General features: G+C 43.2%; 1 protein-coding gene and 1 long non-coding RNA gene across 7 annotated transcripts in view; one reads left to right on the top strand and one right to left on the bottom strand.

The window, feature by feature from the left end:
- Nucleotides 1–17,071, top strand: part of Lyrm4 (LYR motif containing 4) — a 131,245-nt gene that overhangs the window by 68,960 nt on the left and 45,214 nt on the right. Inside the window, exon 3 of one of the 4 annotated variants that reach the window (XM_087181148.1) lies at nucleotides 9,085–15,616. The exons of the other annotated variants lie outside the window; for them this stretch is intronic. Within the exon in view, the coding sequence (XP_087037274.1) occupies nucleotides 9,085–9,240 (156 nt within the window). The 3' untranslated portion in view covers nucleotides 9,241–15,616. Of the gene's footprint in view, nucleotides 1–9,084; nucleotides 15,617–17,071 lie in introns of those variants that run through there. 4 annotated transcript variants of the gene reach the window in all.
- LOC110349789 (uncharacterized) overlaps nucleotides 11,709–17,071 on the bottom strand; it is a 70,141-nt gene continuing 64,778 nt past the window's right edge. For all 3 annotated transcript variants that reach the window (XR_002396040.2, XR_002396041.2, XR_015439080.1), the window contains one exon: nucleotides 11,709–12,995. This is a non-coding gene — a long non-coding RNA (uncharacterized LOC110349789). The remainder of the gene's footprint in view (nucleotides 12,996–17,071) is intronic.

The raw sequence follows: 17,071 nt of genomic DNA, 5'->3' as shown, positions 1-17,071 counted from the left end.
GTGAAATGACTTAGTCGAGCTCTTGTGGTAAGGACGTGTGAGATCTCTTCTGACAGTTTCCAAGTACCTAGTACATTATTAGTAACAAAAGTCACCATGTCGTACAGTGGATCTCCAACAGTTCTTATTCTTCACAACTCCAGCAGAGCTTTAAAGTCCAAGGTTTCTCATGTAACTGTTGCACTCCCCCCCCCACCATTTTATTTATTTCTACTTAGCCAAAAATGAGAAATGTGGCATGTGCTTGATTTCACGAGTGTGAAGGAGGAGAGGGGGGTATGGGATAGAGAGAAACCAGGTCTGCTGCTCATGAGGGCCCCAAGGGAGAGGTGCGCATACGGGCCCCGCAGAGTAATGCAGCCAGCAGCTCACTCTCGGGAAATCCACTACTGACTGGGGTCTCAGAATTATTTCAGGGGTAGGGCCAGGGATTTAGCTCAGTGGTTCTGCCACCTGCCCTCCAAGCGCAAGGACCTGAGTTCGATCCCTGGTACAAAAAAAAAAAGAATTATTTCAGGGTTGCATGCATGTCAGTGCTTTTTGGAAGAACATCTCTTGCTCCAGTATATAGCAGAATGAATATAATAACTATCATTTATTGTGTTACCAGACACCCACCCCATAGCCTGGTTTTACTGAGGTGAAAAAGAGCAACCCATGCCTCTCCAAGCTGCAGAACTGCACATTTAAGGATCTAAGGTTATTTCCCTGCCCCAGATGGAGAAAGCTGTGCAGGGTAGATGGCACAGGGAGCTTTTCTTTTCTACAGCATAGGAAAACACAAATTCCAACATAGCACTTTTTATTTTCTCTTTCTTTCCTGCAGCCATTTGCCCATAAGCGCTGGATTAGCCATCTAGAGACTCAATCCCTGAAAGCCTTTCTAAGTAAATGCACATGGGCTGTAGGTTAATCTCTGCTTGTTTCTCCAAACAGAGGCTAAAGCCCTTGGCGGGGGTAAGGTGGCAAAAGGGAAGAAAAGTGTTTTGTAATGAAGTAATATAAGAATCCCAAGTACTTTCACTTAAAGTCTAAGTCTTTCATTATACTTTTTACCACTATTTCTAGTAAATGATAGATTATAAAAATAAAGCATGTGTGCATATTTAATCTTTTCACAATAAAAATCTCTCTGCAACATAAAATATTCCTCATTCTCAGAAGCTCGAGCCTCCTTGAAAATTGATCCATTTCAAGTAAAAACACAGAAGGTCTGTCAATACCAGGTAGAATGAGATATTCAACTAGTAATTTAATTATTATACACAGACACTGGTTGTTATACTCTCTGTACTGATTAGAAGATGAACCTAAGCAGTGGTTTGTATATCACAGCTGCCTTTTATAAAACTCACATTCAATCTCATTTTCTAAGCCTAGACTCACTTCTTTAAAGCCATGTCTGTAAACTGTTATTCAGACAAAAAGACACATGCATGACATACATCTAACATATATTATTATCCAGAGAGTTTATGACAGTCGATAAGTTTATTCTCAATTTAGTGATCAATTTATTCATTTTACATATCCAATAAATGAAACTTTTGAAGTGGATCTTTGGTAAGCATTTAAACATTGATTAAATGCTAATTTATATTTCCTTAACCAGTTTAAAATCAGTTATCAATCTAAGACACCTTGTTCTTTTAAACTCGTCTGACACCATAAGAAATAGCTAAAAGAATACAGAAGTAGTCACTACAAAACCAATTACTCCCTGTGTGCTTAATCTTACTCTGCAGTATTAATGCTGTTGATTGTACCTGCTCAATGTGGTGGGCTTCAGAAATGTGTCAGTGATTCATATCTGTGGGGCTCAGTCGTCCTCAAAAACGGGACCTGGAGGCAGAACTCACCTGTTCCCTCAGTGCAACTTTGCCTGTTCTTAACGCTCAGTTCAGGGGAAGCTGGTGCAGCAGTGCAGAATAAAGCACAGAGAAGTCCTGCAGGAAGGAAGGGAAAAGGCTCGTGAGGACACAGGCCAAGATGCCAGTGCTGCGGCTCCTAGGTGCACCCAGCAGACCGTTGAATACGCCCGCCTGGAGCACAGAGGCTGCTGGGCCATCTGATAAGAGGCAAATTGGCTCTGAGGCCCGAGGGAGTGAGCAAAGGGAAGAGGCCAAGAAGAGCAGCAAGCCGCGGTGTCTGCTGCTGAAGAGAAGTCAGCGGGGAAAGGCCCTGGGAGGCCAGCTGTAGTGCAGTCCCCTGGCACAGGGCACACACTCTGCTCAGCGCCCAGAGGTAGCAGTGGGAAGAGCAGCTTGGCAGGGACGAACTGGAGCAGGAAGGAAGAGCAAGTGTTAGAGAATCTAGGAAATGGGTAGATGGGTCCAACTGGAAGGGTTTCTTTTTTTCTCCATTTTTTAAGGGTGTGAAGATTTTATGATGTATAAGGAGTAAGAAGGAGCCCATGCAGAAGAAAGCACTGAAGGCACAGTAAAGAATGGAAAATAATTAACAGCATGTGGTCCTAGAGCTCCCAAAGGAAAGCATGATTTCTAAACCAGTGTTAAAGAATGTCAGAGAAGGGAAAGGGGAGAGGATAGGTAAAAAGATACAGAAGACAAATCTGAGAAGTCAGAAACACTAACAGTTCCTTTCTCCTCTCTTCTCATTTCATCTTTTAACCTTTGGATTTTCGGCTAGAAAATAAATTTTTTAACTTGTAATTGTGAGCCAGGCTTGGTGGTACATACTCATAATCCCAGCATCTGGGAGGCTGAGGCAGGAGGATCACAAGTCTCAGCCCAGCCTGGGCAACTTATCCAGACCCTACCTCAAAATTTAAAATTTTTAAATAGGCCTGCAGGTATAGCTCGGTGTGAAGTCCCTGTCTTCAATCCCCAGAACCACAAAGGAAGGGGAAAAAACTTGTAATTATGTCATCAAATAGATTAGTCTCTCTTTTATGCTTTTTGTTCCTTCTCATGAAAATTGATCAAAGAGTCCAGAGAACAAAGCTCTGCATAAATTCTGGGTTGTAAGATTGAGTTATGTTGCTTAAAATATGAGAAAGAAGTTTGTGAGAAGCTCTCATAAGAATGGGTACGAAGGCTGGGCGTGCAGCTAAGTGAGAGTGTGCCTAGCATGTGTGAGCCCCTGGATTCAATCCAGAGGGTGTGAAATGCTGGCTGTGCAGCACGGATGTAACACTCACGCTGAGTGATGACTTCAGCATCATTCCAGTGTCATCTGCCCCACACCAGGAGTCAGGTGATGCAGCAGAGTCAGCTGAAGCAGGGGTCTCCTCGAGAGCATCCATCAATACAGGGCAGGTCACCAGCCCCACGCTGGCAGAGCAGCTGGCCAGAAGCCCAGCAGGGACTGGTCGGCTAGGACAGTAGAAAGGAGCAGTGACCCAGAAGTCGCCCTTCGAAGGAAGAGCATGCGCAAGGGTGACGGACTGGTCAGAGCAGGAGAGGAGGTTGAATAGAGAGCTTGGGTTTGGACAAGTTGTGAGTGGTAGTGAGCTCCGTGCTGCAGCCTGCCTAAGGGCAGATGATGTTACAGAGGCAGGCGGCGTGTTGGGTTCAAGCATGTGAGACCCAGGTATTGAGCAGATCAGCCTAGATGCTGAAGAGCAGAGTGCACAGAAAACAGAGCCAGGTGCTGAGTCAGGACAGGAAGAAAATGAGTGGCTAGCAGCCCCGTGTTTGGGAAGAGTTGGGACCTTCACAGTGCACACCTTCACTGCTCAACACGCAGCCCCAGGGAGATGCTGCTGTACACGGAGGAGCACAGGTGGCCAGGTCCTCGGATGCCCTTGGTTAGCCCCATGAGCACATATGCTCATCTAGCTGAATCATACTTGGTGGTCTGTGTTGAGACTTGGCCTTTTTTATTCCGCCTAAGGAACTACGGGTGTGGCTGGCATGACAGGACTCTTTCTGCCAGAGTCTCGTCTCGTCTCGTCTCGTCTCGTCTCCTGTGACTAAAATCTGTAGGAAATTATTGGTAAGCAGAGCCGCGCCTAAAGCGTAGTACAGGTTATTAGAAAACTCAACTCAGGCTTTTCTCACAGCATTAAGCTTAGAACTCCCCAAGATCCGGCAGGCCCACTTCTGGGTCTGTACCCGTAGGAACTGAAAGCAGGATTGGGAATAGAGATTTTTACAGCTACATGCATAGCAGCACGTTTTGCATTCACCAGAAGATAGAAGCACTACAAAATTCCATCAGTGAATGAATAAACAGAATGTGACGATGAGTACAATGAAATATTATTCAGCCTTAAAAAGGAAGAAAATTCTGGCATAGGCTGCAACATGAATGAACCTTGATAACATTATGCCTATTGGCAAAAGCCAGGCACAAAGGACAAACACTGTACTGTTCCACTACTATGAGGCTCCAAGGTCAGTGGTGGTGAATCCATGGCACACATGCCACAGTGGGCTCCTTGTATTGTTGAAGCTCTAAGAGGTTCACCGTCACGGTAGGGTTCCTCGTATCCAGAGGGACAGGCAGTAGAATGATGGTCGCCAGGGGATGCAGGGAGAAGGGGGCAAAGAGTTGGTCTTTAATAGGTGGAGACTTTCAGTTTTCCATGCTGAAAAAGTTCTGGAAATGGAGGCGGTGATTGCAGCAGGAAAATGTGAGTGTACTCAGTGCCACTGAACTGTAAACCTAAAAACAATTTAAATGGTAAATTTTGTTATATATAATTGACTACATTTTAAGAAAATTACATGAAGTTCTTTAAAAGTTCTTCAGTGGTAAATTCTGTATGGATATTGTAATAATGAAAAGCACAGCTGGGCATGGCGGTGCACACCTGTGATTCCATCACTGTGGGAGGCTGAGGCGGGAGGATTGCAAGTCCAAGCCGAGCGTGAGCAACTTAACAAGACCCTGTCTCAAAATAGAAAACAAAAAACGGGTTGGAGATCGATTGATGCAGGAGCCAGGGTTCAATTCCCAGTGCCCCAAAAATAATGAGCCCTGACTATATTTTTGAGAGGCGTTTGCTCTCCTTCCAAGTGTATGTTTATATCACAGTGAAAAGAATCTCAGGGCATGAGTGGTGTGTCATTTTCATTTCTTACAAGGTCATGCACACATGTGTGTGGGTACAAATGTGTGTTTTATATAGCTTTGAAACGGCAACAGCAAGTTTAAACTATCAATAAAGAAAGAACTCACTTCATTTTACCCTTTTGTAACAGAAATACAACCAGAAGAAATGCTTTAAACCACCCATTTGAATCATTTCTTCTATTTCTATCTGGGTCAGAAAAAGTAATTACGTACAAAGTCTTTCAAAACTGAAATTCTGTAAACAAAAGGCACTCGAATGGTGGTAACATGTTCTCTACTCAAAGTACATTAATTGTTTTCCTTTTGAGAGTTATAAGAGGAGGGAATTACTCTGAGGCATAGAAAGATCGTTAGGTTTGCTGATGATATCTGTGCTTCACTGTGTATTAACTGTACCTCCGTGTTTTATAGAAGGGGGCTTGGCATTGTAGCTTGGTGGTAGAGTGCTTCTTAGCATGTGCAAGGCCCTGAGCTCTATTCCAGCACCACCAAAATAAAAGGGGAGAAAGCTGAGATAGATCGGCTTTTCATATGTGTCCTTTTGATCTGAAAGTTGGCATTTATGTACATTAAAGACAGCACACTCAGTAGAGGATGCTGGACATAGAGGGAGGCAGAGCTTCCGCCCTGAATGGGGTTGCCCATTACCCTGGGTCTTGGACTCGGCTCCACTTGATTGACAGCAGTGCTTGTCCTCAGCATGTCCTGCCTCTGACCTGGTGCTGGTGTTACTCTTCTCTTAGTGAGTCCACACTGTCCCTTGTCACTGTTCTTACTCCATTTCTTCATAGACCTGTCTTCCACGCACATGGGGAAAGGTCATGTCAGTACCATAACCCCTGCCGCAGGCAAACGTGAGCCAGAGGAGGAACAAGGCCCGGTGTTTCCAACTCTTCTAGACTCTGCTTCATGCTGAGAGGTAGAGAAGTGGGAAGCATGCAGAACAGGTCGCCAAGACAGAAGGGTTGAATGTTTTTCAGTCATTTTACACTGTCACAACTGCCAGGATGTGAAGTCCACGTATACTTAAATGTCCATTCAAGAAACAGCCTATATAAATTATTTCTGTTTTTATTCCCCCACAAACAGTAATGCAGAAAACATTTTACTCTTAGAAGCTGTAGCTTTGAAAAAGTTATGATTAGGAACCCCTGAACAGTTATTTTTAAAAACCAAATGAGAAATCATGCTTTACCCTTCACATTGCATCCTTGCATTACCCTTCAGGCTGTTTGCCTGGAGAACCTGCCTCTTTACTACAGTAAACTTGCTTTTCAGAATGGCCTTCAGGTGTAGTTTAAGACAGAGAAAATTGAGTAGTGTTAAGGTCTCTTTCTTCATACTTGACTCGAAATAAGTTTTGACTGTTTCCAAAAAAAAATCTACCCTCAAAGGATGAAACTATCAGCAGTATGCAAAAGAATGTGTGAGTTATTCATTCAATAAATATTGCCAAGTTGCCAAGTGTTCTGCTAGACCCCAGGGAGATGAGATGAAAAGACAGTTTCAGTCCTTGCTCTTAAGCTGCTGGCAGTCTTGGGGGAAGACGGACATATTCACAAGCAGTGAACTGCATAGTACAAAGCAGGGGTATGGTGGGTAGGTGCAGTGGGAGCCCCAAGCCAGGACTGGCTTGAGTGTTTTAAACAAAGACACCAACCCTGAAAGGTATTATCTTGAGAGCTTGGAGAAAGAATGCGTGGGGCCTAGTACCGAGAAAATTCTACCTTCCCCCCATGACCACTTTTCATCTCTATAAATGCATTCAGCCTGACTTGTTTGCAATTGCCTGTCCGTTAGCCCCTTAGACTGTTCAGAGAAAATAACCAGGCTAGCATGTGATTCTTGGTGGATTGTATATTTGTCACTGAAGTCACCTAGTGCCATAGAACATGTGTGACAGCTGTAGCTAAAATGATTCAAGAAAGGGCTAGAGCAGCAGGACAGAAACAGCAAAACCTGGACAAGCATCTGGGGAGAGTGGGTCTAGAACTCAGTTAAACAGGTGGCCTTCTCTCGAAGGAGCATTGTGTAGGCCTCAAAGCTTGTGTGGCGCTGAGCCATGCTCTTATGGGTGGTCAGCGCTTGGAAAGGGATCATCCTGTAGGGCCAGGGTGGGATTTCTGGTCCTGTGACTTAGTTCTAAGCAACTGAAAGGTTTGGATGCAGGATTCCTTCTTTGAGGTCATGATTATTCCTGTCTGGCACTGCATATAGGAAAACATCTGTCTTTGATCCTTAAGAGCACATCAAGTATGTCACTTGAAGAAAGACCTAAGATTTTAAGGGTTAGGGGTGTCACTTGGTAATAGTACTCTTGGCTAGCAGGAGGCCCTGGTTAATCCCCAGCAATGAAGAAAAAAAAAAAAGATACTACAGAGCACGGAAATGTAAGGTTGAGAAATTTGCAAACTCATCTGTGACTTCGGTGGTGGTTAAACCTGCGAAGAGCTGCATTCTCTTCCAAACAAAAGAAAGAGCCGGGAGGCCTGTGACATTCTCCTGTTCTTAGTAGAACAACTGTACTGACACCTTTCCATGTTTTCCCTTCATATGGCCATTTTTATGTTTCATGCACATCTATGACATTTACACATTAGAGGCCCCACTGAGATGTTTTCCAAGGGCCAACGACCCAAAACAGAATAAGTGCTACCAAAGTAAGCTATTTGGTATTGAGAAACATGTTCCTCTGTGCAGCTCTGCTCCTGTGTAATTGTCCATTAGGCAGCTGGTGAAATATCCAGGAGCTTTTGCAGTCAACATCTCTGCTTCCATGCTGTGGAGATAAAATCATCTCCCACTTTGGAAATTTTGAGGTTCACCTTCCCCAGAACTTTTAACTACTGTGAAAGACATCGGTAATCGGTCGTCTGTATCCTTTTTTCCATGATGAGGACAGGAACTGTTTTCAGAGGCAAGTCTGTCACCTCACAGCATAAGCACTCTGGCTCAGCCTCAGGTGACTGAGTTTGGGTCTCGCCGAGAGACTCCACAGGAGCCCAGTGCCTGGGGAGGGTTGACCGCGACTGTTGGACAGACCTCTGCATGTGGTCTCTCCATGTGGCTTCGACTTGCCCACGTCATGGCATCCTCAGAGAAGCTGTGGTGGTCAGAGCTCCGAGGGAAATGTCCTGCGGACAAGACAGAGCTGGATGCCTTTTATAATTTCGCCATGGAATTCACGTAGCATTTCTGCTGAGCCCTGCTGGTCTAGGTGGCCGCAGGCTGAGAAGCAGAAGTAGCATGCAGGCGCGCACTCTCGGTCTTCAGTGGGAGCAGTGGCACACAATCTGTGGCCAGGTTTCCAAACCAGCCATCACAAGTCCCTTCTTACAAGTGTTGCAACAGCCTGTGCCCTGGGATCCTCACAAGATGGTTTTTCATAAATCTTTTCCTTTCCCACCCACCAGATCAGGGATAGGAGCCTAGGGGCTGCACCTGCATCCCAGTACCTCTTGGATCCATGGAGTAGGCAGGAAGGGAAGGATTGAAGTGGCACACATGAAGGACGCAAGCAGACCAGACGGTGGCACACTGGGCAGGGCCAGCTGGTAGTTCCAGCTGGAGACAGGAGGCTGGGCTCTGTGTTAACAGGCTCTCCCTGTTTAGTGGGAAACTTGATTCTTTCTATGTTACTAGAGATCGGACCCAAGGTCTTCCTAAGGCGAAACTGCCCAGAATGGACTGGAACTTTCGGTCTTCCTGCCTCATCCTCGCAGAGTGCCTGAATTACCAACATGCATCACCATGTCCTACTGTGAAACTGGATTTCTAAATGTTGGCACACTGTGAGGCAGCCATAGACATTTGGACCCTCCTGAGGTCTAAGTTTGTGCTGTTTTCCCTGCACTGACTCTGAGCCCATCTTGTAGGCCCAGAACTCAAAGCAAAAGGCAGTCTTTTCACCCCAGGACTGGGGATTCAACCCTGGGGTGCTGTTCCACAGAACTATACCCCAGCCCTTTTTATTGTTTGAGACAGGGTCTCCATAAACTGTCCAGGCTGGCTTGGGATTTCTAATCCTCCTGCTTCCTCCCCAAGGAACCGGGATTTCAGGAGTGCACCACCATGCTGAGCACCGGGAATGCAGTGTCTGCAGATCTCAGATGTGTCCACAGAAACCTGTGCGCTGTTATCTGGAATGCCCCTTCTCCTCTAGTTGTGGCTTACTTTAATATTTGCAAAGAACCTCTCTGAGAACGTGAGTTCTGAGTAAGTGGAAGGCACCCTTTCCTCATCTGCACTTGAATGGCTGCACTTTCGTGCACAGTTATGTGTGTGATGTCTCTAAGCTCAGTTGGCGAAGGAGCAGATTTTTAATGATTAGCTGCATGAAACTGAAGGAGAGCTTTCCTTCTGAAGCAAAGGCTGGCTTACATTTTATAGTCTCAGCACTTCAGTATGTGTTACAATTCACACTTAAGAATGACAGCTTCTGTTTAAAAGAGGAAGAAGATAATAAATTTATATTTATCCCTTAATTTGGGACCTTCCTATTACCAATTATAACTGTAAGGGCAAAATTAAAATTATAGAAAAAATAGACATTGTGAATAGTGGGCAAGACAAGATTTTTTTAAGTATTTAAGATTTACTTTCTGTCCTCCTTAAATCATTAAGTGTACAAATAGTCCCATCCCTCTAAGAAGAAATGTCCTAGTGACACCAGACAGGGCAAAACACACTGAATGGTCTTCATTTTCATTTTGGAAACTTGAGTCTTTTGTGAAAATGTGCCTGTCAATGTACATCCCTCCCGTTTCGTTCATTCTCACTTCTGGGTGAAGCCAGGAGTGAAGAGAGATGAATATAGTCCCCATTTTAACTACGATAATTGATTTTAAAGGTCACACTATCCTTAGTAACGTGTCTGATGTCCTGTAGGGTTAAAATTAGTTATTCTTCTCTGTGGAGGTAAAATTAATGATTTTTCAATATTATGTAGGTGCTAACTACAAAATGCACTGTAGTATCTAACCCTAGGGAGCTGCTTGTTGAAACCTCTTTATTCCTCTTTTGCCCGAAGGAAGGAAGGAAGGAAGGAAGGAAGGAAGGAAGGAAGGAAGGAAGGGGAGGGAAGCAAAGAAAAGAAAAAGGAAGTGGAAGTGTTTCCAGAGAACCTGCTAGGGAACATGTCAGGCCCAACAACAGTGGCAAACTAGTATCTCTGAAGTTTGTGTACTGGGCCACACTTCTCTTCTCATGGAACCCTTGAGCTCAGGACCAGAAGGGATGCTGACTGTCACAGGTGCCCTGTTTGTAGCTTCCAGTTTCACTTCCCATCTCTGCTTCTTTCCCAGCAGTCAGTACTGCAGGAACCTGCATTTTCCTGTCAGACAGCTTCCTACTGAAGCAAGTCTCTGTCTTACCTGCCTGAAAGCTGGTCACAGTTGTTTTTTTGGGATGTTTTTTGTTTTAGGTACCGGGGATCGAACTCTGGTCCTTGCACTTGCTCAGCAGGTGGCGAAACCACTGAGCTAAATCACCGGCCCCACAGTTGTATTTTGAAAGCTAGTGCATCACTTTAAGATACACCTCCTGATCAAACATTCACTTCTTGCATATATATTTAAACGTGAGCAAAATTGACTATAAAAGTGATTAGTACATAGTATTAAGTAGTAAATTTCTAAATGGAAAAAAGCTGAATATAGGAAATCATGTATTTTTGATCAGTCTCTGCACATTAACCGTTCTCTTCAGTTGAGTTTCAAGTGCATTAATGTAGGTGATTCATTGTAAAGACCAGCACTGTGACTTTACACATTATGTTTAATTCTTCAGATCATGGTATCTTTAACAGAGCTCATTGTTCTTAGCAACTGATTCAGTCCGCACAGCTTATTAGCCCTACACATCTTGGGAACATCCCTGAATGTGCTATCCCAGGTTAGAACCTATGGCTTGCTCAAGAGAAAAGCTTGGAAATAGAAGGTTCTATTTCCTTGGCCCAGAGAATAGATCATAGACAGTATGTGCGACAGTGTTGAGATGTCTAATTGACATGTCAGTGTTAACAAACGTGTAATGGCACAAAGCACAGGAAATTTCATTAAATCTCTGGCAAATTTGCATTAAAAGAAAGAAGGACAGATGGCTGAAAACAGCCATAAAATATTCTATTACATGTCTGCAGAAATCATTAGACAGCAGTTACAGAGATGTTATTAATGGATCAGATTTGCTGGGGGAGTCATGTTTCTATAATGCCCATTAGAGCAATAATACTTCTGGTATTTGTAATGTAATCAGGGCCAAAGACAAACATGTCTTTCTCCATAATTAAAAAATGGATTTATTGACAGTGAAGAAACTGCTGTCCAGCTTGATTCCAGATCATTTTTGGAACTTACTGTTTTTATCATGTGCCACCAAAAAGTAAAACATAATGGTGTGAGTGCACTGAAATGAGGCAGTATTGCCTTATAATATTGGTAGATTTGGGGGATATGGGAGAGGGATAGAATTATAAAATCATTAAAAGTCCATTTTTATATAGCCATGAATAATCAGCTATGAACTATACAGGCATAATTTTAATCCCCCAAGTGCGTCAACTTGTCTTTTTAGAATTAACGCAAATAACAGGATTTTAACTGTGAGCCTGAGAATGACTTTCTCTGCATCTCATTGAGCAAGGCCCTGCCTATCATTAAAGCAGTGCATTTTACAAAAGAGAAAGTTTATTCTCACAGAAGCCAAACAAGGTGGGAGCCCCCGCCGCAAAGCCACCTTCCTGAGGAGAGGGCTCAGGTGTGTATGGCTCTGAGATATGAGGAAGGAGACTGGCAGTAAGGGGAAGTGCAGCAATGCAGTCTGCACCTGTGTAGCCCACCTTCGTGGCTGTCCACGGGAGACATGTTTGGGTCATTAGCGTGATCTGAGGGTGGAGTTTTTGTCCCTCTGACATCAAAAGGTCACCCAGATGACAGCCTCGTGGATCCAAGGGAAGGACCACTGGCCTCAACCATTTTGAGCTACTCAAGACTCCTTCTAAATTCCTGAAAACCACAGAGCCCACTCGTCAGAGGTGTCATGTGTAGCAAAGCTAGTGGGCTCTGTTACTTTATGACGTAGCCAAGCACCTTCTGAAATCAGCAATGAAGCAAGTGAATCCAACAGACTTGTTAGGCTGCCCCGCAACGTCATGTTTGGTGCCTCTGCAGCGCAGTGTCTGTGGAATGTTGGAGAGCCCTTTGGGCCAACACAGCAGTCTGACCGCACAGAGGGAGCTTTCAACCTTGCAGGTCCCAGAGGTCAGAATCCGGAGCTGCTGAGTCCTTGGGAAGAATGGCTTTCCTTGGGATGTCTCACATTGCAAAACAGGGTAGGAGCGGGGCAGTTTAGTGACTCTAGCATCTAAGCAGAAGGGAGGGAGGTGTTCATGGAACTGTGCTCGTCTTTCTTGGACAAACCAGGGCTTCCTATGCCTCAGAAGTATTCCCAACGCACCAACAAATCCTCTTTGCTGTGCTCTTTCTTTTTCTGGGCTTTGCAGGAATTGTTGCTGTGGAGGTGATGTTCCTCCACACATTAGCAGCCATGTCACTGCATGCTTTCCCAGCGTCTTGGAGCACAGGGGTGTGCAGCATATTTCCACTTGCAACCTTTCAGATCAGCTGCCAACCTATGGCTTCCAGATAGGCCTGTCACCCCTGAGTCTCCAGAGGGCCTCTTGGCTATGAATAAGGCTCATGCACACAGCCTAGGATCCTTATGGTATTTGGACTGTACATTTTTGCAGCCAGAAGTGCTTTCCCTAGGGGATGTGTCCAGAGTAACACATGGAGTCAGCAGGCCTGTCCGTGTCCCTGTGTGGCCGGTGTGGGTGTCATTGTTCGGTTTATGGTCTGTGTTCCCTGGAGGTAGTGATTTACAGAGGTCTGTACTGGAAACTGATGAGCTCTGAGTAGGTTTCTGCCCGTTCATAATTCTTCCTTTATCCTTTCCACCTAAAAATAATAATAAAAATCAATTTTAAAATGCTGTGTAAATCTGCCGTGTTTGAGCTCAGCACCCAACAACAGTGGCCTAAAAGCCTCGTTCACACATTTTGCTCCATGAGTTGCCACAGAGAGCGATGCTTTGTCATCACTCTGGACTCTTGAAATGTTTATATGGTTGGTTAACAGGCACCTCAAAAACAATAACAAATGCTTATTGATTCTTGTATCAAGATTGTGGAAAGTTTAAACTTGTTGATTTCTTATTATAAAAATATCTCCTGGCTCTGTTTAGCCTTCACTCTTCCTCCCTCCCCCACCACCAATCATTGACGTTTTATTTGACACTGGTGTGTCTTTCTCAGGCAAGAGGGATAAACTGTGAACTGGAATAGATCTTCAAAGTAACTAGATACAGAGTAGCTTTAGTGATTCATGCTCATTAGTGTAGAAATTGAAGGGATGGAGGACACTCAAGAAACAGTGTTTTAGGGTTTTGCTTGACAGGAAAGGAGAGTTGTAGTGGAGTAACTATTGTTCAGTTTGTAACACCCAGCTGAACTGAATCAGCATGGTGTGGGCTGGAGGATCCACATGAGGATTGTTGCCAATCACCATAAAGAGAGAACTGGAGAGGAAGATCGTGGCCTGTTGATTTTCTAGGAGAAGCTCCCTGCAGATGGTTTTCCTGATGCAAACTTGGCTGTTCTCATCCAGAGGAGGAGCTCAGGGCCTCACTATCGCTGGGAATGGCTACTCTTTTCTCAGGGAAGCTCTGATCTTCACCCTAAGCATCACTTCCTGGCTCCAGTGAGGATTCCTCAGCCTGGTGGCACAAATCCTTCATCCCACCGGCGTAGGTTTTCTGGCTTCCACCACCAGCCTTTGGGCCTTCCAGGTGCAGATCCTCAATACGGACAAGCATGAGACCTTGTCATGAGCTCTGCGCCACTGGCTAGACTCGTGGAGGACATTCCTTTGGACTTAGAGCCTTTAGCTGGACTTGTGTGGGGCATTGCTGGGATCCAGACCCTCAGCTAGATTCTGTCGGCCCCTAGAGTGTGGTTAATCTCTTGCGCTCCTCTGCATTTGACTTTTTGGGTAGTTATCATAAAATAAAATAATTATATAAACTATGTGTTCTAGAGTAAATGTATTCTCTTGCCAAATCCTGTTCACTATAAGAGTTAGGGTAGACACTAGAAAGAGATATAATATTGATGGATAGTGAGGGATTTTCTGGGCATCAAGAAGGCCTGTTTAAGGGAATGTTGCCATTTTTATTACACAGATAATCCATAACCTTTGTAATATTTGAGGATAAGAAAAAATTATTCCTAACCTATCATGGATAATATTTTCCATGATTTTCCTCTCTTCCCTTCCAGCATGCTACTTCTGCAAACAGATGCAAATGAATGTATATTTTTTCATCAGATGGAGCTCTACTAATTTTTCATAACTTATGAGCTCCTAATTTAAAATTAGCATCTTCCAAGTCAGTAAAAAATATGCCTGGATTATCATTTTAAAGTGAACATATAGGGTACTACTAAGTGCACTAACCAGTATTTATGTAGCCAGTCTCCTGCTGTGGACCTTCATTAGGTCACTTCCTACCATAAACAATGTCTTGATGAACATCTTTGTGAGGAATATACTACTGTCACTTAGCTGGCTGTTTAGGTTAGATTGCTGGAAATAGAATTGATGGTTCAAGATTTATACCCAGCTATGCATGCCTAATTTGAAAGAAAAGAATATATTTTATTTTTGCCTTCTGCTTTGATCCTGTGGTATGAAACTGGATGAAATCCTGTATTCACATGGCCATGTTTAAAAAGAAAGAGCAAGAAAAGGCACTTTATACCTAATTATATTTTAATCACAGACCTTTTGTAAATGTGACTAAGCAATAGATCACTAACTGCTGAACCTAATCCTTGGACTCCAGTGAAGTCTTTAGCTACAGGGTCTTCCTAACGAGTGTTTTATTTTCAGTTACCATTACCTTCATACTAGTTAAGGATAAAGTTATTCATTGTTTCTGTTCCCACATATTTTTTACTCCCTTTTTTATAGTCTACATTAGACTGTTATAAAAATACTGAGAATGATATCATTCTGTAAAGAGTTAAAAGGCCTGTACTACTCTAGGCTTGAAATCTCTAGTGAGGACCTAGGGGTATAGTTCAGTGTATGCTTAGCATTCATGAGGGCCTGATTCCACCCTTAGCACCAAAAAGGAAAAGTGTGTGTGTGTGCATGCATGTGCACTGTCCTATAAGGGAAACATTAAAGTTCAAGCAAGAGAGCCAAACCATGTTGGGATGTTTTTTCCCCCCTCTAAATTTTTACCTTCAAAAATTTCAAGAATACAAAAAAAGGGAAAAAATAATATAGTAAAAAGGACCGGGGACGTAGGTCAGTGGCACTGCACCTGCTTGGCAAGCACAAGGTCCCTAGTTCAATCCCCAGTACCGGGAAAAAAAAAAAAGTAATAAAAAGCCTCATGCACTTCCATGATTCACTGGTTGATACCTGGTTTCCCACATCTGCCCACGCTTGGTTAGCTCTCCTCCCTCCTTCTCTCTCACTGTCACCCCCTTTGCATAGTTTTTCCTGAACCATCTGAAAATACGATGCATACAAATGACACTTTAGGGTCGGGGATTTAGCTCAGTGGTTTCACCGCCTGCTGTGCAAGCGCAAGGACCCAAGTTCAATCCCCGGTACCAAAAACAAAAAAACACAAACAAATGACACCCATGAATTCTTCAATGCATATCTCCTAAAACCAAGTATGTTCACCCAATCACAGTAGCAGTATCCAGACCAGAACATCAGTGCTGTGATACTATGCCTTGCTATAAAATCAAATCCAATCCAGGTTTCTCTCTACAACCCACTAGGATCCAGTAAAGGATCCACCTGTTGATCATCTATACTGCTGGCTTTGTCTCGATCTGAACACTAGTAAAAATTAATAAAATTAGGGCTGGGGATTTAGCTCAGTGGTTATGCCGCCTGCTTTGGAAGTGCAAGGGCCCGAGTTCGATCCCCAGTACCCCAAAAAAATTAATAAAATTGTAGCTCAAATGTTAAAGATAAGCAAGCAAGAATATCATATAAGACTTTTTAAAACAACTATCAGGATTCTCTGAGCTCTGTACTATTTAGATCATAATGTGATCTTATTAGGTAACTTGTGTCTTAAACCTCTATTTAATGTGGCTTTAAAAAGTTCTTTCATGACTGACTCAGAACTGCGGGTCTCTGTAGTGATGGCTACTGTGACAAGTTCTTTTAGTTCATTATCCAGGCTTAATAACCACAAAGTATTCCTCAGATAACACTTTCATAGCACTTCCTATTTTTTGAATGAAAATCTATTTTCCAGTGTTAGGATTTTTGTTATTTTTATTGAAAGTTGAGTCGTAATTGTATAATTGTATTATTAAAAAAACACAGCAGACTGCTTTTGCTTCACAATTTTAGCCTTTTCCATAATCCTTTGTTTCCAATTTTTATTCAGTAGATTATAGAAACATGAAGCTCAACCACAATAGCATATTTCCTAGAAAGAGACTGAAAGGAAATCAGCTATCATTTGTTACAAGTTCATTGGGAAACTAGGTTGTATTGTATCTAGAACTAATCTCCTAGAATGCTGTAATTGCATTCATTGATTACTTTTACATAGACTCAAAACTAGAGAAAAACAAAGGATTCTGCTGTAACTGAACTGCAAAGGCAGTACTGAGAAGACTCTTACAGATGTTGTCTTTTTCATAAAAGGACATTTCTTTGAGAAATGAACACAGATGCACACTCGTGTCCATTTTAGAGTTATTGATAAATCACTGTACTAGGAATATGTGATAATTTAAATGAGAAATTAAGACAAATTCATTGAATGCTTATAACTTTTCTCCATTCTCATCCAAGTAGGAAAAGAAAATGTTTCTAATTAAGTGCCTCTGAAGAGTGCGGCATGCTAGAATAAAAAATGTAATACTCAGAAGTTACTGCATTAAAATCTTTAAAACTGATTTCCAGTGTCCAAAACTCCTGCTGACCTTTTT

The sequence above is a fragment of the Heterocephalus glaber genome, unplaced genomic scaffold (assembly GCF_053883595.1).
Source record: "Heterocephalus glaber isolate CG9 unplaced genomic scaffold, H.glaber_assembly_v1.0 deba00001472, whole genome shotgun sequence".
Lineage (NCBI taxonomy): Eukaryota > Metazoa > Chordata > Mammalia > Rodentia > Bathyergidae > Heterocephalus > Heterocephalus glaber.
Note: the sequence above shows the minus strand (reverse complement) of the source record. Positions and strands in the feature narration are given on the sequence as shown.